This window comes from Phacochoerus africanus, chromosome 13 (assembly GCF_016906955.1).
Source record: "Phacochoerus africanus isolate WHEZ1 chromosome 13, ROS_Pafr_v1, whole genome shotgun sequence".
In the NCBI taxonomy this organism is placed as follows: domain Eukaryota; kingdom Metazoa; phylum Chordata; class Mammalia; order Artiodactyla; family Suidae; genus Phacochoerus; species Phacochoerus africanus.
In genome coordinates this window covers 18,072,395-18,092,106 of record NC_062556.1, presented here as the reverse complement: position 1 = coordinate 18,092,106, position 19,712 = coordinate 18,072,395, and the positions used below count along the sequence as shown (strand labels likewise).

At 45.5% G+C, this 19,712-nt stretch overlaps 1 protein-coding gene across 1 annotated transcript in view; it reads right to left on the bottom strand.

Moving 5' to 3' along the window:
- Positions 1-7,327: 7,327 nt before the first annotated feature.
- The window catches only part of EBPL (EBP like), a 33,320-nt gene continuing 20,935 nt past the window's right edge, over positions 7,328-19,712 (bottom strand). Inside the window, 4 exon segments of the mRNA XM_047755691.1 lie at positions 7,328-7,798; positions 7,801-7,871; positions 9,762-9,900; positions 15,309-15,378. Coding sequence (XP_047611647.1) covers positions 7,632-7,798; positions 7,801-7,871; positions 9,762-9,900; positions 15,309-15,378 — 447 coding nt within the window. The 3' untranslated portion in view covers positions 7,328-7,631.

Genomic DNA, 19,712 nt, shown 5'->3' with positions numbered 1-19,712 from the left:
CTCAGCAGTATTTTATAGTTTATTTTACTTTATTTTTATTGTGTCTTTTTAGGGCTGCGCCTGTGGCATATGAGGTTCCCAGGCTAGGGGTCGAATCGGAGCTGTAGCCACTAGCCTATACCAGAGCCACAGCAACACAAGATCTGAGCTGAGTCTGCGACCTACACCACAGCTCATGGCAATGCGGGATCCTTAACCCACTGAGCGAGGCCAGGGATTGAACCCGCATCCTCATGGATACTAGTCAGATTCGTTTGCACTGAGCCACGACAGAAACTCCAGAAAAGTGCTTTGAATTGGAATGAATGCACATGCAGGGCATTTGTAGTACACAGTCCTTTCCCTAGACACCAACCAACCTGGCAGCCCAAAGGTTTCACCCTCTCTGGCTCAGGTTTACCAAGTGCCTAAGGCAGATTCCAGAGGACATACCAAGAATCTGAAAACCAACAAGAGGTTGGGAAACAGACCCCACAACTGGGAGGCTTTGAACTTGTGATTCCCCCCGAACTCACCACTACCTCCCACCCCCACCCCACCCTTCTCCTAAAGGCTCCAGACACTAAAAATACCCCAGCCACCTGCTGCCCAGGGAGGCAGTAAATCACCGGCCCTAGAGCACCAGAATCCAGGCCGACGTGGCAGGTGGTGGCTGATGTGGGCCAGATAGGGCAAGTCCACTCGTCCCACCAGGTGGCCGGGATGGGGAGGGGCTGGGAGGAGGAGACTGCCCACAGGAAGCAGGGGCGCCGCTGCAGGTGCTCCTTGGGTGTAGGGTGACTGCAGGTGGGTGTGTCACGGGAGGGAAGGGGCCTCCCTGGGAAACGGTAGGGACTTCTGGGGCGACAGGCAACTGCTTCACCACAAAGAATTAGGTCATCTCATCCAAATCCACACATCTGCCACTCAACTGCTGTCCTATCGTCCCAGGGCCACCAGAGGTCACTGTTACAGGGAACATGAACGGTTGTGGTCCAGCTCCGGACAGGCACGGACTTTATGGGGACCGTTCAGACCCTGGACGCTCAGGGGCACATCAGTGAGGTCTGTTTCCTGCTTCCAGTTATAAGGGATTAGATCCCAGCCCCTGGGACCCAAATCAGTTCAACTCCCAACACGGAACCAAGAAATGCCAAAAATCTGTTCACGGTTACTTTGAGCACAAACAGTAAATCAGAAATGAGAGGCCAAGACACTTTTTAACTAAAAAGTCAGTTACTTTTTAACTAAAATACATCATCAACAAACACACTTGTGGGGAACAAGAAGCAGAGTGCTGTGGAGTGTTGCTCACATCTGAAAAAGTGGAGACCCTGATAGCATGTCCCCCACTTTGTCACCCCCCCCCACCCCCAGAAAAACCACTGCAAGAAAGGTAACTGCTGTCACAGGAGCACTGGGTCCAACCAGTGAAAAATACTAACAGAACAATGCAAATCACAAAATCAAAACAACACAATTAAGAGGCTACTCAAGTAGAATGAACAGACCCCGATGATCAGAAATGTACTGAGGTTAAGTTTTTTGATGAGAAAAAAATCCACAAAAGTGAAGAGTTTTCACAGATTATAGGTTTCTGGGAACATGTCTAACACCGTTGGACTAGAAAGAGCACATTTAAGTGAACCAGGTTCTAGTTTATCAAAAAGCTCTGTGGCCTTGGGCAGGTTACCTAACCCCTCTGAGCCTCTGTCTCCTCGTGTATGAACTGGACCTGTCCAAGGCCCCTTTAAACAACACATGACTCTAGGATTCTAAGTGTGGCCTTGAGGGGGCCCTGTGCAGCTGGGAAGGTGGATTTCAAAAACAACAAAACAGTGCAGGGACATTTAAGTGACACACATAAGGGCTGCAAGAGTTTTGGAGTCCTCGCCTTCTGAGTCCTGGGGGACGGAGGGAAAGCTTCTGGGGGGACAGGGATTAAACACCTAAAACACAACCCTGCAGCACACTCAGCACACTTGATCCCTCCCTTGAAGAGCTGGGAAGTGGCCAATCCAATATTTTAAGATGTCAACTTGATCTGTGTGGACGTAAACATCTAAGGAAACCGGTTTCCAAAAATAAATGCTAACAGCTACCCATCAACCTCTCGAAGCACATGCATTTCTCCAGAATGGGGCATGTTCTGTAACACTATCCAGTCGGTGTTGTGTGTCCGTGTAGACCTGCTGCTTCTTGGATGATGAATCTGGGGCAAGGGAGAGAGAGGAGGGAAGGGGGGAGGTCGAAGTCCTTCTTCAATTGTTAAAAGCCTCCCCCAAATGTTAATACACGCAAAGGCAAGAGCCTGAGAAATAGAAACTAGATTTGTAATAGTGGTTCTGTCTGATGATACTGGGGGGGGGTAATTTTTTTTTCCTTATTGCGTATCTGGAGTTTCCATTTTTCAGCAATGGACACGTATCAGTTGTGTAATATATTCTTTAATGCAAATGCATGAGGGAAGGATAATACATCAAGCCACTCTCACGTCTTAGCACCTTCATGTGAATTATTGGATGTGATTTGCTGCCTACAGTGAAGTGGTGGTGGGATGTGGATTTTGCTGGTTTGGGTCTGCCAGGCTGTGAAGGCAGTGGAAGGGGAGAGAAGATGCAGAGCTTCTAAAAGGACAGTGGGTGGAGGAGGCCTGCCAAGCCCTTCCTATAACTCAAGAGAGCATTTTATTAAAACTAAGAACAGCAACAGTTCACCTTTCTCATTCAAGGCTTTGCCCAATTATTCTCATTACTAATTATTTACTTTTAGATCCAAACTCCAGATTTCATAACAAACAAAATACTTGTTCCTGGATTTTAAGAATAATTTGAAAAGAAAGACAAAGGATTCTTCTCTACATTTTTTTTTTTTTTGGCATTTTGGTCTCCATCATGCCTTTTTTGGACAAAGCTTTATTTTATCATTTCACATTGCAGTCTGCAGACTTTTCCAGAAGCCCAAGCACTAGCACTTCAGGAGGTGCAAAGATGACATAATTAGATACAAGGAAACATCAGCATTTAGACTCTGGTTTTTGATGGGTTATGCTGATATATGCCTCGACATTATCTGTATTCTCTGCAAGAGAAGAGTCTGCAAAGGAAATCTATAGTGTCAACACTTCTAGGGAGGGAGGGAAGATTTGCAGGAATCTAGTTACCTCCAATATAAGCAATTTATAATGTACTGCAAATCATTTAACATAATTCAGCAAAACATGCCTTCTATGGGCAGCTCCTAGGAAACAAATATGATGGAAGGGGAGTGTAGTGGGCAGACAGTGGAGTAAGGGCCCAGGCAAAATTTAGACTTAAAATATATCTGAACTATACCCCCTCAAGGAGTTAAGAGTTACTGAGGCCCGAAGAGAGGAACAATATTGAAGGCAGTGATTTATCTAATTAAATCTAAGATGACATCAATTATAAGATGCTTTTTTTTTTTTTTTTGGTCTTTTTGCCTTTTCTAGGGCCGCTCCCACGGCATATGGAGGTTCCCAGGCTAGGGGTTGAATCGGAGCTGTAGCCGCCGGCCCACGCCAGAGCCTCAGCAACGCGGGATCCAAGCCGCATCTGCAAGCTACACCACAGCTCACGGCAACACCGGATCCTTAACCCACTGAGCAAGGCCAGGGATCGAACCCACAACCTCATGGTTCCTAGTTGGATTCGTTAACCACAGAGCCACGATGGGAACTCCAAGATATTTTTGAGGGGAAAAAACATTGCCACCTCAATTATGACCCATCAACTGTAAAATGCATTCTCATTTTTAAAATGTTAAAATGTGGGTGGAACATATCAACCCTAGAGCTAACAAAATACAGCATTACCCGTCTCGACTTGCCCCCAGCTGCCAGTCACAGGGAGATGGCTTTCTATTCACAGTGACCTGCTAGACTGTCCTACGAGGACACCAATCCTTCTTCCCACTCACTCACGTAAGGGCTAGGATGTTTAGTTTGTTTGTTTGTTTTTTGTCATGTCTTTGGGCCGCTTCCGCAGCATATGGAGGTTCCCAGGCTAGGGGTTGAATCGGAGCTGTAGCCACCGGCCTACGCCAGAGCCACAGCAACGCGGGATCCGAGCCGCGTCTGCAACCTACACCACAGGTCACGGCAACGCCGGATCGTTAACCCACTGAGCAAGGGCAGGGACCGAACCTGCAACCTCATGGTTCCTAGTCGGATTCGTTAACTACTGCGCCACGACGGGAACTCCAGGGCTAGGATGTTTAGATCTGCCTTTTCTTGGCAGTGGAGCGCATGTGTCCTCCACATTCCTGTCAGCCTATAATCTCCACTTCTCTCCCATCCAATACGCAGCAAAAACTCAGTGGTGAAAAATCATGTTTTCAGGACCGCCTGCAGGACCTGAGGCCCACCCATTTTTCTCTACTCTGTTTACCCGTGGATTGAGCCAGATCAGCAGAGCGCAAAGTACTGGAAACAACTAGGTAATCCTGCATAGAAAGGTTTTTACAGATTCTCTCTGGCATCCTGCCTTCAGGCCCATATGGGGGACACTGTTAGAAACAGCCTGAGTCGGAGTTCCCGTTGTGGCACACTGGTTAACGAATCCGACTAGGTACCACGAGGTTGCGGGTTCAATCCCTGGCCTTGCTCAGTGGGTTGAGGATCCGGTGTTGCCGTGGCTGTGGTGTAGGTTGGTGGCTACAGCTCCAATTAGACCCCTAGCCTAGGAACCTCCATATGCCACAGGAGCGGCTCAAGAAAAGGCAAAAAGACAAAAAAAAAAAAAGAAAGAAAGAAACAGCCCGAGTTGTACTGAATTTTTTGTCAAGGGCAGAGCATATTCTTTTTTTTTTTTTTTTTAGGGCCGTGCCCATGGCATAGGGAGGTTCCCAGGCTAGGGGTTGAATCGGAGCTGCAGGGGCCCAGGGATTGAACCTGCAACCTCATGGATCTTAGTCAGGTTCATTAATTGCTGAGCCTCGAAGGGCACTCCCGCCATGAAATATCTTAAAGTCAACTTATCCTTTTAAAGAAATCTCCTGGGATTGTAATTACATAGAATCTATAGATCAATTTGGCAAGAATTAATTCTTTGCAATACTGAGCCAACCAATTCATATGACATAACTTTCTGCTGATTTAGGTCTTATTTAACTTCTTTCTTTCAATGTTTTATAAATGTTTTTCATTTTCTGTGTAGGTCTTAATCCTTCATTTTTTCCCCTTAAATATTAGAATGTTTTGATGCTACGGTCAACAGTATTTTTTTTAATTCTATTTTAATTGTTTACTGGTAACTGTTTTTTTGTTTTTTTTTTTAATCTCATGAAAACTGAACTCTGTGCTTCCCTATCTGATGTCCCATGAAACACCACCTCATTTGTGAAAGTGATCTGGTAACTATGTTAGGAAAAGTTGGGTTAAACAAGTTAACCTATTTCCTTTGCTGCAGGACTTCTAACGAGTTTAATATGCTAATATAATATTCTTCAAACTTACTTGGCTCTGCTTATTCAATATTCAACAAATATGATAGGTATCATTCAGGATAAAAGTGTAAAAAACAGCAATTAGTCAAGATGTGTTAAGCAGAAGAATTTAACAGAGGAAATGAGATGCTTACAACACTCAGCAGAGGACTGCAGAGCAGGTGTTGGCTAAGAGTCCAGGAACGGGACCCAGGGACCGCAGGACAGACTCTCCCACTGGAAGCACCACCTGTGAGGTCACCACTGGAGCAGCTCAGCCCATAGACCCTTTGCTCCCGCTGCTCCAACCACAAGTGCCTCTCAGTACCCACGAAGCTGAACACCTGCTGTGCTAATGCCCCTAAACCCTCACATTTCCACGATCTTACTTGTCACCACAAAACAAACAACAACAGCAAGGAACAACTGAAAATGCTCTCCATGCTTTCACCCTCCAAATCCCTCACAAGTACCTCTGAAAGGTGAAACCAATTTTGCATGAAGGACCGTAACCTGCAGCTCCCTGCAGGGTACAAGGAACTCTAGAAGGTGGGGGGAACGCAGACCGAGCTCAGCGACAGGATCCACCACACTGATCGAGTGCCTGGTGTACGTATGGGACTTTTTTTTTTGTCTTTTTGCCATTTCTTGGGCCAATCCTGCGGCATATGGAGGTTCCCAGGCTAGAGGTCCAATCGGAGCTGTAGCCACCGGCCTACGCTAGAGCCACGGCAACTCGGGATCCGAGCCGCGTCTGCAACCTACACCACAGCTCACGGCAACTCCGGATCCTTAACCCACTGAGCAAGGCCAGGGACCGAACCCGCAACCTCATGGTTCCTAGTCGGATTAGTTAACCACTGTGCCACGACAGGAACTCCTTTTTTTTGTTTTTTGTTTTTTTTTTTGTTTGTTTGTTTGTTTGTTAGGGCTGCACCTGCTGCATATGGAATTTCCCAGGCTAGGGGCCACAGCAACACCAGATCCAAGCCACATCTGTGACCTACATCACAGCTCACAGCAATGCCAGATCCTCAACCCAGTTGAGTGAGGCCAGGGATTGAACCCGAATCCTTGTGGATGTTGGTAGGGTTCGTTACCACTGAGCCATGACAAGAGCTCCCTGGGGCTCTCTTCTAAGCAGAGACTCCATCTGTGAGCTAAGCGTCTACTAAGAAAGGCAGGCATTGAACCAGTTAGTGCAAGAACCTGCTCCCCACCTCTGACAGAACCGCTCTAACCATCTGCCCACACAGGTATGTTTCAGTGTTTTCCCAAACACAATGTGACCCTATTTCCCTCTTGGTACTGAAGGTAAGTGTCAAATTTATGCTTCACTTCTATCAATGCCACATGCCATCATGGCATGCATTTTGCATATAACTTTACCTTCATCTTATTCTTTCTCACTCTTATTTTCCCTATGTTCCTAGTTCCTGATTTTTTTTCCCTTTTTACAGCCATACCTGAGGCACATGGAAGATCCCAGGCTAGGGACTGAACTGGAGCTGCAGCCGCTGGCCTATACCACAGCTACAACAATGCCGGATCCCTACCCACTGAGTGAGGCTGGGGATCGAACCCGCATCCTCATGGATACTAGTCGGGTTCATAACCTGCTAAGCCACAAAAGTAAGCCCTGGTTTACTTTTGATTGTATGTTGGTATGGTATCTCAAATCTTCCTGCTTGACAAAGGACAGATATAAATCAGTCATCTTGTTGAATCCCCAGTGTTGACTCATGAGGAGTTAGCACACTCACCAATTTGTTCTACTATCATGCAAAACAGAAGCACTCATTTCGTTTCTGGTTTCACTTTGGTCAAGCTGGTGGGAAGATCAAAAGTTGAAGAAACGATATGTTCTTTGAAATAAAATATTAATATAACATGCTGTACGGAATAGTATTTCATGATAATTGGCTTTATTAATGTAGAACAATTAGTGTCAGCCACAAAAATGTATAACTCAAAGTGTTATTATTACAAGTTAAAATTTCTTCTCTGTTCCCTATCTTGCCATTTAATTGGAGACAACAACAACAAAAACTCGCCACCTTACAATCCATTTGAAATGGAATCCACTGAAATCCATTAGGCTGTTCAAAAATGACAATGTAAAGGAATGTATTATATTTTGGCCCAACAAGAAGGTTGATTCATTCTGGCTCATAAAGCAAAATAATAACATTTACAATTTTGAAAATTCACTGAAATTTTTTGCCTGCATTGGATCCTTTGCAATGCACGTCCTTGAGTTCTACCCACGACTGCCACAGTAACAGGCCTGGGATCAGAACCCACACACCATTGAAAAATACCAGATAGACCCAAAAGTAGAGCCAGTTGTTGGTGCTGAGGTTGGGACTTCCCAAAGCCAGTCTGGGCAGAAGGTCATCCACCCGCCATACAGTTCACACACGCACAGGGTAATCTGTACGAAATGCCTGTTAGAGAGAAAGAGACAAGGGATGAAGCTGCCGGCGGCACCACCGTGGCCAGTCTTCCAGCGCAGAAAACCTCCCTGAGACTGGACCGCGGGTTTTATGGAGTGTTCCTTTGATGGTGCAAGTTGGTAATTAAAGGAGACTGTGCTTTCTTCAAAGAAACAATACCGCCCTTTCTAGAAGATTATTCTCACAGTTAAATAAGGTCTCTGGGGTGTCCTGCCTTATTCTTTCTTTTTTTTTCTGTTTTTAATCACGGCACCCACAGCATATGGAAGTTCCCAGGCCAGGGATTAAATCTGAGCTGCAGATTTAACCCAGATCCTTAACCCACTGAGTGAGGCTAGGGGTCCTCATAGATATTATGGTAGGTTCTTAACCTGCTGAGCTACAGTGGGAGCTCCGTGCAGTCAGATTCTTAACCCACTGCACCACAACGAGAACTCCTACCTAAAAAAAAAAATTATTTTATTTACTTTTGTCTTTTTAGGGCCATGCCCGTGGCATATGGAAGTTCCCAGGCTGGAGGTCGAATCAGAGCTACAGCTGCTGGCCTACACCACAGCCACAAAAATGCCAGATCTGAGCCGAGTCTGCAACCTACACTGCAGCTCAAGGCAATGCCAGATCCTTAACCCACTGAGCAACACCAGGGATCAAACCCACATTCTCATGGGTACTAGCTGGGTTCATTACCACTAAACCACAGTGGGAACTCTAATTTTTATTTTATTGTTATATTTTTTTGGCTACACCCACAGCACGCGAACATTCCCAGGCCAGGGATCGAACCAACACCACAGCAGTGACAATGCTGAATCCTTACTAGCAAGACCACCAGGGAACTCCTCTCCCGTCCTATAGTTGGTAAGATTTAGTGAGGTCACACCTGACCCAGTAAAGCGAGACCTGGATGTGAATCTCTCCATAAGCCACAATTCTACCTGCTCCAAAAGGGATAATGATAATAATAATAGGCCATTCCTTGAATAATACTGTGGAGATTAAATGAGATATGTAGATAAAGCATTGTGCCCAGGACCCAGGAAGCCCACAACAATGCCTACGTTATAAATGTTTGAAATAATAAGAAATGGGCGGGTAATAAATCCACAACCGTGATCCCGGGGTCAAAGACGGGTAAGGCACCAAGGAGAAATTGCAACTTTCGTGCCATTTCTTTATGTAAAACTGAGCGTGGGGAGGGAAGTGTGATCTTTGAGGTCTCTTTCAAATCTGAAATTTTACGATGAAGCTCTACATAAGACTTCTGTAATAGAGGACGGTGGAAAATTGAATGCCCCTGGGCCTCCCCCGGACATTGTTTTAGGGAAATCATCCCCCGGAGAGCAATCTCTTTGTCCCGGGTCACTCTGTCCCTAAGAAGGAGATGAAGGGAGGGAGGGAGGAAGCGGAGTTCAAAGCTTCGGAGCCTGACGGATGGATGACTAGCCGGCCGTCTTCCTCCTCCTCTCCTGCCTTCCTCAGTCCCTCCACGACCTGCGTCTGAAAGCTTGTCTTGTATGTCAAGCTCCGAATTACCTAGGGGATGTTTTCTCCCCCCTGGCAAGTGGAATAGGAGTTTTCTAGAATGATTTGGGGATAAAAGGATGGCGATATTATCCTCTGATTCTCCAACAGATCAGTGGCCAATCTGCTAACGCTGTTAATACTGGGCTTGCCTCTGCAGCACGGAGGTGGTCACTGAGTCGTCTTTCTCATGTTTTTTATTGCAGATGGTCTGAAATGATCCTGGTGGCACGATTTTCGTTTCTACTCTACTTTTCCTCTAACCAAGAACAGCGGTCATTATCCACTCCCCAGGTCACTTTGGCATCAGGGCAGCGCATGGGTCTCCTCTTCTCAGAAGGACAGGAGAAGAGCACTTACCGATAATATTTCTCTTTGACGATGGCATAAATGAGGACCAGTGCCAGAGAGCCATCGAGGACAACAGTCAGAATTTCCAAAGCCACAATGGTGGGATCAGAAGTCAGCCACCTCGCATCAGCTTTGCCATATTCCTTCCCTAAAAACAAAAAACATGGTGTGACTCATCTGGCCATCGTTTCCAGGACAGTCGATGGCAAGGACCCCCTTTTCCCATGAGGAGGAGGTGAAAGGGTAACTACCACCCTCTCTACAGTTTTCACAAGGCTTTCCTGGAAGGCAAGAGAGGTCCTGAGAAGAAAAGGCACTTGCAACCCGACACAAGTAATAATAACAACATCCCGTTACAGTTGTAAAATAACTTGCAGTCTCCAAAGCGCTTTCACATGTGTGCCCTCTCTCCCCCCTCCCTTTTCATCACAAGCAGCAGAATTCTAAATTAATTCAACGCAGTCAGATTTTGCAACAACAATCTTTAATAATTAGCTTGGTAAAGGCATTCTGATTCCTTGCTTCCAAACTGCAATATAAAGTCTGTGCTCAGATGTGGGAAAATTACTATTAAGGAAATGTTTATAAAAAACACATGCTTATTAATAATTGAAGAGGAACTGAGGGGGCGGCAGGGAGGGGAGGGGACTCGCACAGCCTCAAGTCCAAAACGGACAAAGGGCGTGTTTCAGTCTACTGCAGGGACGGAATTTGCGAACCACAGCCACCGAAAAAGCCTCGCTTGTGCTGCCCGGGGAGCAGGTGTGCCCTAAGAAATCCTCCCAGACCCCACTCTCAGGACAGTTTCTTCTAGAAAGTACCATGAGGTCAGAAAGCCTTTTTATTTTTTTATTTATTTATTTTTGTTGTTGTTGTTGTTGCTATTTCTTGGGCCACTCCCATGGCATATGGAGGTTCCCAGGCTAGGGGTTGAATCGGAGCTGTAGCCACCGGCCTATGCCAGAGCCACAGCAACGCGGGATCCGAGCCGCGTCTGCAACCTACACCACAGCTCACGGCAACGCCAGATCATTAACCCACTGAGCAAGGGCAGGGACCGAACCCGCAACCTCATGGTTCCTAGTCGGATTCGTTAACCACTGCGCCACGATGGGAACTCCCAGAAAGCCTTTTGAGAGCTGGACCAAGGACCAAGGACCCAGGGGACGTTGTATTCCTCCCTCCCTCCTTCTTTCTCTCTTCCTTCTGTCTCCTTCTTTCCTTCCTTCTTCCTTCCTCACCCTTTTTCCTTTCTTTCTTTCTTAATTTATCAAAAACATGCTAGTCTAAGAGTTCTTATTGTGGTGCAACAGAAACAAATTTGACTAGGAACCATAAGGTTGCGTGTTCAATCTCTGCCCTTGCTCAGTGGGCTAAAGATCTGGCGTTGCTGTGACCTGTAGTGTAGGTGGCAGATGTGGCTCGGATCTGGCATTGCTGTGGCTCTGGCGGAGGCTGGTGGCTACAGCTCTGATTCAGCCCCTAGCCTGGGAACCTCCATATGCTGCGAGTGCAGCCCTAAAAAGACCAAAAAAAAAACCAAAAAACAAAAACCCCACACCAGTCTAAGATCTTAAATAGCCAGTGGGGAAAAACCAGAGGGGAAAAAACCCTGAAGTCCCTACCTCTTCTCTCCCTTTAAATACTATTCTCATGTTACTTAGAAGACACATGAATGGTCAAAAATTAGCCATGTGATCTGATTGGTTGGAGCAGCACAAAGCAATAGTCTCCTAATGGCTCCGGTTAGGATTCCTCTGGGGCCAAGGACAAAGGCTTCTGATGAAAGGCTGTCCCCAGAGAAAGGACAGGCCTGTAAACAGGATTAGCTATCTAATGACATAACACACAGACACATGCCTCTGAGGGGCAATGCGGTGAAAGGCCGGGCACAGCCGTCCAGCCTGTCCTTAGCCAACTACCAGCCATAACCCAACTGGAAAAGAACACCACAATGAAAGTAAAAGTTTTCCCTCTAAATTTAAACATAGTTACAATAGGTGAAATGTACCATTTCGTCATCCAAAATCCAAGAAAATATCATAAGTAAAAGGTCAATGCTTTAGGAGCTAAGAGATTAGTGGGTGTTTAGACATTCACGAAAAACAATCCCATTCATTCGTTCTTTCTTTTTAAAACATTTTGTAATTAAAGAACAATTGCTTTACAATGTTCTGTCAATTTCTGCTATACAGCAAAATGACCCAGTCATATATATATATATATATACACACACACACACATTCTTTTTCTCATATCATCTTCCATCATGTTCTATCCCAAGGGACTGGATATAGTTCTTTAATTCCACACCATTTTTGTAGCTCATAGAAGCCTCTGTGCCAGGTATCGAGAATGCGGGAGCGACCAGGATACAAAGTCTGCCCGCTGGTGGCTCACACTGCAGTGAGGCTGAACCGTGCAGATAGCGATGCAGACAGAGAATGGGGCCACGGAGGAGAGGTTCTCAGCCAGCCTAGGGGAGGGGGGTCTTGATTACTCCCTCTTCAGCTGGTACATGAGGGCGGGATTCCTGCCCTGGCTAATGTGCCCCCCCCCCCACCCCAATGACACTGGTCAGATGAGGCTGATGGCCATGCCTCAGTCAGATAACTCAGGCTGGGGGAGGAGGACGCTGCAGGATGTAGGGCCCCATGGGGGCTGCACTAGGAAGTGGAGTGAACGAGGGAGGGCTGGGGGGGGCTCTGCAGAAAGGGGCGGGATGTGGTGGGCTTGTTTGAGTAATTCCGAGAACAGGCAGGGACGGAAGCCGGCTCCTCAGATACACAGGCACTGAGCCTGGTCCCCAAGCCCAGTGGGGGGGCTGCTTGTCTAGGGACCTTATATGAGGAAGCAGGGCGGGGAAGGGGTCTGGCAGTTAGGATATGTGAAGCCCAATGGATTTTACCAGATCGAGGCACATCATGTCTTAAATCTTTTTGTTGTTGTTGTTTTGGGGCCACATTTGCAGCATGTAGAGATTCCCAGGCTAGGGGTCTAATCGGAGCTGTAGCTACAGGCCTACACCACAGCCACAGTGACTTGGGATCTGAGCTGCATCTGTGAACTACACCACAGCTCACAGCAATGCCAGGTCTCCAACCCACTGAGCGAGGCCAGGGATTGAACCCACAGCCCCATGGATACTAGTCAGATTTGTTTCTGCTGCGGCACAACAGGAACTCTGCAAGTATCTTTTCTTTAGCAAGTTCTATATCCTGGTGAATCAATGGCCAGTCTAAGATCAGCATCTGAGAGGCCTCTCCCCAGACCCTCCGAATCAGAATCTGCATTTTAACAAGACCCCCAGGCAGTCTGTGCACCACGCGTGCACCACCTTTTCAAGTCCAAGAAGCACCACCTGACCTTATCTACTGGATTTGCACTTTCACACTAATAAAGGGCATCTCCATTAAATGCGATTTCACTTTTTCTAAGGTGAAAATGTAAATTAGAGACAACTGATAAAGACTGAATTAGCTATTTGCATTTCTCAGGACTGAGCCAAATCTGGACTGTTTGCTTTCTCTGATGCCCAGCCGGGCAGCAGAGGTGGGAGGGCGATCACTCGGGCTTGGAGTCCGGCAGCCCTCAGGCTTCCCAGCAATTCTCAAGCACAGTTTAACCCGGCAGATGCACCGAAAAGGTGCCCAGCTGCCCTTCTCTCTGCCCATCAGACAGGACCTGATGGGCATCAAAGATGACATGTGGGGGTTTTTTTGGTCGTTGTTTTTTTTGGCCCCACCCATGGCATGTGGAAATTCCTGGGCTGGGGATCGAACCCTTGCCACAGCAGTGACCCAAGCTGCTGCAGTGATGCCACATTCCTAACCCACTGCATCATAAGAAAACTCCAAAGATGACACGTGTTTTGCTTTGAGAAGCACAAACTGTGGCTGACTCAATTCGGCTGAATTGAGTCAGCCACAGTTTCTCAATTCTCTTCTCAATTCTCCAGAAGAGTTTCCTAATACTGGCGGTGGACAGGAATCCAGACCTTGGCTAGAGGACAAGATTTCAGAATTGCAGAGGAAAGGAGATGAATGCAGAATTTCAGACGAAAAATCTGAAAGAAGTTATCTTGTGCAGGGCAGTTCTATCATAGTGGCCAAAAACCCAGTTGTGGCACTGCTCGCTTATTTCTCAAGATTGTCCAAGTACATGGGAGGAAGTCGATACTGACTGACTGAATGTTGACTGATTTATGGTGACGTCATGAAGACGGAAGACTAATATCTCTGCAGGGAATTCCCGCTGTGGCTCAGTGGGTTAAGGACCCAATGTTGTCTCTGAGGATGTTGATTCCACCCCTGGCCTCTTCCAGCAGGTTACAGATCCGGTATTGCTGGGGCTGTGGTGTAGACCACTGCTGCAGCCCCAGGTCGACCCCTGGCCCTGGAACTTCCATATGCCACAGGTGCAGCCATAAAAAGGAGCAAAAAAGGTTCTTGCTTGAAAGCTTACATGATTCAATCCTGAAATTAATTCATGCAGATACTGGTATAAAAGAAAAAACAACGGGGAGTTCCTCTGGCGCAGAGGAAACAAATCTGACTAGGAACCACGAGCTTGTGGGTTCGATCCCTGGCCTCGGTCAGTGGATTAAGGATCTGGCCATGAGCTGTGGTGTTGCCATGAGCTGTGGTGTAGGTCACAGACACGGCTCAGATCTGGTGTGGCTTTGGCTGTGATGCAGGCCGGCAGCTGTAGCTCCGACTGGACCCCTAGCCTGGGAACCTCCATATGCTATAGGCAAGGCCCTAAAAAGAAAAAAAGAAAAAAAAAAACCCGGAAACAAAACAAAACAAACAAACAAACCCAACTGTCTGCAGAGCAGGAAGATTTCTGGAAATTTATCTACAAGATTTTACATATATACATAAAGCTTGATATTAAAAATATGGAAAAATGGAGTTCCTGTTGTGGCTCAGTGGTTAACAAACCCAACCAATATCCATGAGGATGCAGGTTTGATCCCTGGCCTTGATCAGTGGTCTAAGGACCCTGTGTTGCTATGGCTGTGGCACAAGCCATCAGTTACAGCTCCAATTGGACCCCTAGCCTGGGAACCTCCCTCCATATGCCGCAGGTGAGGCCCTGAAGAGACAAAAACACACACACAAAATATGGGAAACATCCAGTTTAAATACTGTAAACTCTTCAACCTGCACACACAACAAATACTTTATTGAGATATAATTCACATGCCAGGCTTGGGGTCTGATTTGGGATCAACTATACAATTAAAAGTACATAATTCAGTAAGTTTCAGTATAGTCTTAGATTTGAATCGCCACAATCTAACTTTATAATGTCTCTACCCTCCCCCAAAAGATATCTGTACCCATTATAAGCCACTCCCCATTTCCGGCTTATAGCCTTGCCGTACCCCCAGGCAACTGCTACTCTATAATCTTCTCTGTAGATTCAACTGTTCTGGGTATTTCATGTTAATAGAATCGGACAACATGGGGTACCAGTACTCATTTCATTGACAGCCACACTTGCAATTAATCCCCTCGAACATGGCAAATGCAAAGGTTTTAAATTACTTACACAATGAAGCAATCAAGGCATCAGAATCTGTGATGTTTCCTACCAAAGACAAGTAGACAAAAGGGCCTTCCTAGAGAGAAGAAAAGGAAAACATGCTCTAATTCAGAATCATAACCACAGGAGGGCATCGCAGATACAGCTCAGTGCACCCGCCCCCTGCCCCCCGCCAAGCTCTGACCCCAGGAGCACACATCCTCAGCCCTGCATCTTGGAGCCTGGCTCCCTGACTTTGGAAGTGGATGTGTCCAAAGCAAATGTTTATACAATAAATGCTAGTTTTCAATGACTGGCATTATAAAATCAGAGGTACATTCTGATGGGGGGAAATAAGTTGAAATTTTGCAAAAAGAGGAGTTCCCTTTGTGTCTCAGTGGGATAAGAACCCAGCCAGTGTTCCTGAGGATGCGGGTCCCACCCCTGGCCTTACTCAGTGGGTTAAGGATCCTGAGTTGCCACAAGCTGCAGGGTAGGCTGCAGAAGAGGCTCAGATCTGGTGTTGCTGTGGCTGTGGCGTAGGCCTGCAGCTACAGCTCTGAGTTGACCCCTAGCCTGTGAACCTCCATATGCCGAAGGAGCAGCCCTAAGAGGAAAAAAAAATTGCACAAAGAAAGTGCTCAAATGTTATATTAAATAAGGTAAAATGTGGATTATTTCAGGGGCCTTCCACCTTTGAGAATCACTTTTCACAGCAGTTCATTTCATCTCGCCTGAAAAAAAATCCAAGATCTCTTTTAACAAAAGTGGCCTTCAAGTATCTCTGGCAGGGCTGAACTAGTCCTTTTTCTTGCAGATGGGAAAATTTAGGAAAATTAAAAATGCTTCCAGGCTACATTAAAAATTTTATTTATTTATTTATTTTGTCTTTTTGCCATTTCTTGGGCCGCTCTCGCCGGCATATGGAGGTTCCCAGGCTAGGGGTCTAATAGGAGCTGCTGCTGCTGGCCTACGCCAGAGCCACAGCAACATGGGATCTGAGCAGAGTCTGTGACCTACACCACAGCTCAGGGCAACGCCAGATCCTTAATCCACTGAGCAAGGTCAGGGATGGAACCTGCAACCTCATGGTTCCTAGTCGGGTTCGTTAACCACTGAGCCACGACGGGAACTCCTACATTTAAAATGTTAAGTAATGAAATATCTACAGTTATATGTAGTACTTGCCCATCACTGAAATGTTTCTTTGCCTAAAATTTCAAAAACTAACGAACTAGAATTCACTAGGATATTTGACTGGCATGTTGCTCCTTCAAAGAAATTTGTTGCTGGTCAATAGAACTTTTTTTTTTCTCACTTCTTTTGACCAAAACAATCACTTATGTGACATCAAAACTGTCTCTGCCTAATCCCTAAGCTCACTTCTAGTACAACTTCGCAGAGGCTACCACTTTTAACCACTTCTGCCTGTAGTTCTGGCAACTATCTTTCTAACTCATAATCTACTTATATTGCTATCTCCTTAGATCTTATCAATTAAGTGCCTCTCCTAAAAAACTATGATATAATTTCCTTCATTTCTCTCCCCTTCCCTCCTTCCAATTTTTGATAGCGTAGGGGGAGAAAAACTTCCTTCCACCCTCTTAGGTTCTGTACTTGGCCTAAGAATTAACCGACATAAAAAGATAAATAAGAAAAGCACACGCATTTTATTTAATATTTTTACAAGTACAAGGTAGTCTTCAAAAGGAATACATTTTTTTTTGTCTTTTTGGGGGCCACATCTGCAGCATATGGAGGTTCCCAGGCTGGGAGTTGAATTGGAGCTGTTGCTGCTGACCACAGCCACAGCCACGCCAGGTCCTTAACTCACTGAGCAAGGGTAGGGATCAAACCTGCATCCTCATGGATACTAGTCGGGTTCATTAACCACTGAGCCACTATGGGAACGGCCAGTCTTTGAAAGGAAAATGAAGACATGAATAAGCTGCTAGGGCCCCAAACTTAAATACCTTTTTACACAAAGAACTATGAACTGCAGGGATGTGATAGGACAAAGGGGCTTGGGCTAAGGACAGTAAATTGTGGGAAAGTGACTAGGAAATATATGGGGAGAAACTAATGAAAGATAAGGGTCATTTTAGTAGGTTTGGTTGTATAGGACCATTTCAGCATTGACGCCCGGTCCCCAGAGAGAAGAAGGTTCTTTCCTTTCTGGTAAGGGGGGGGAGGCACCTTTCTCATGGGAAATTCAAAGACCTGATTTGGTGGAAAGGGGGTGGTCAGAGAGCCCTGCCTGCATTTACTATTTCTCCACTGCCTTCAAGAGAGTCAACATGCCCAGTGGCATCTTTTGGAGTGGCATGTTATGTACCCCTTTAAGAGCTATATTAAGTTTCCTTAATTCTTCTATTAGTTACCCACATTTGTAGCCTAAGTAATAAACTCACAACCTCAGTTACTCATCCATCAATGCTGTGCAGTACATGGACCTCTTATCACATAGGAACCCCCGCCACACTCTCTCCCTTTCCTCTCCATTTCCAACTCTCAAGCTCTGTCCACATTGTTGAGATTAATTATATTTCCATTCTTGTTCTGTAAACATATCTGTCTTCCCTATTTTGTCTGTAAGTAGATTCTAAAAGCTGAAAAGCCAATCGATAGCACTTACAATACGGTGATTACCTAAATATTGTTCACGGCAATAGGCCACAACGTCTTACTCCACAAATCCTTAAGAAGAATGTGGCAAGTGGAGAGTTCTTTCTTATATTCATGAATTTCTCAAAATCATGCCACATTTTAGTTTGCTTCATATTTGGGCCATGACTTTCTTATAAGATATTTTTGTTTATGCTACAGTTTGTAATTGCCTTTCTTTTTCTCTAATCAAGAGACAAAACCTGACTTTCTCCCTATCTCATTAGTATCTTCCAGCTCCGTAAGATTGTCCATTTTCATCTTTGCCAAGCAGAGGCGTTGAAGCTGGTTTATTTTCTCTTTTCTTGACACTCTGTAAGTTACGTAATTGGTAAGTGTGGTTTATTTCAGAGCATAGGTAAAATGTATAGTCTTTAAAGAAGGTTTTTAAAAATTACATGTGAGGAGTTCCCGTCGTGGCGCAGTGGTTAACGAATCCGACTAGGAACCATGAGGTTGCGGGTTCGGTCCCTGCCCTTGCTCAGTGGGTTGACGATCCGGTGTTGCCATGAGCTGTGGTGTAGGTTGCAGACGCGGCTCGGATCCCGCATTGCTGTGGCTCTGGCGTAGGGCGGTGGCTACAGCTCCGATTCAACCCTTAGCCTGGGAACCTCCATATGCTGCGGGAGCGGCCCAAGAAATAGCAGCAACAACAACAACAACAAAAAAAAGACCAAAAAAAAATTACATGTGAGATAAATAGCAGTGTTTTTAAACAAGAAGTACTCCTCATTCATTTTGCAACTCTCTATTTTCACCAATTGATTTTTTTATTTTTAGCACAGCCATAGGAAATCTACACCTTTTTCCTGGCATGGCCTGGCAACTTTCTAGACAAAACACATCCATTGGACTGGCCAGTAGACTCAATAAGGCTGAGCAGAATTTGACCCTCTCCAGGCTTCAATCCATTTATCTGTGAGATGAAGGACTTCCCAAAATTAGATTGTTGATCTCATCCTCAAACTAGACGTGACTTCCACTAGCAAACTCCTCAGCTGGGGCCATCAGCAAACATGGACTCTGACACCTGGTCTGGGATCTTTCCTCAGAAGCAATTTCTTGGCTAAGAGCAAGATAGAGACTTGAAATCTATAACATGGAAGGGACCCAGGAATGTATATGAAATTTGTTCCTTTTAGAAGTAAAACTGTCCCTGCTTGTAGATGACATGATACTATACCTAGAAAATCCTAAAGACACTACAAGAAAACAGAGCTCATAAGTAAAGTTGCAAGTTACAAAATTAACACAGAAATCAACTGCATTTCTTTATGCTCACAGTGAAATATCGGAAAGAGAGAGCAGAGAAACAATCCCATTTACCTTTGCAACAAAAAGAATAAAATACCTAGGAATAAACCTACCTAGAGAGACACAAGACCAGTACTCCAAAAACTAAGAAATCAAAGATGACACAAATGGATGGAAAGATATACCATGCTCTTGGATTGGAAGAATCAATACTGTCAAAAATGGCTATACTACCCAAGCCAATCTACAGATTCAATGCAATCCCTCTCAAATTACCACCGGCATTTTTCACAAAACTAGAACAAAATATTTTAAAGTTTGGAAGCACAGAATACCCAAAGCAATCCTGAGAAAGAAAAATGAAGATGGAGGAATCAGGCTTCCTGGCTTCAGACTGTACTACAAAGCTACAGTCATCAAAACAGTATGGTACTGGCACAAAAACAGAAATATAGATCAGTGGAGCAGGATAGAAAGCCCAGAATTAAGCCCATGCATCTATGGTCAACTACT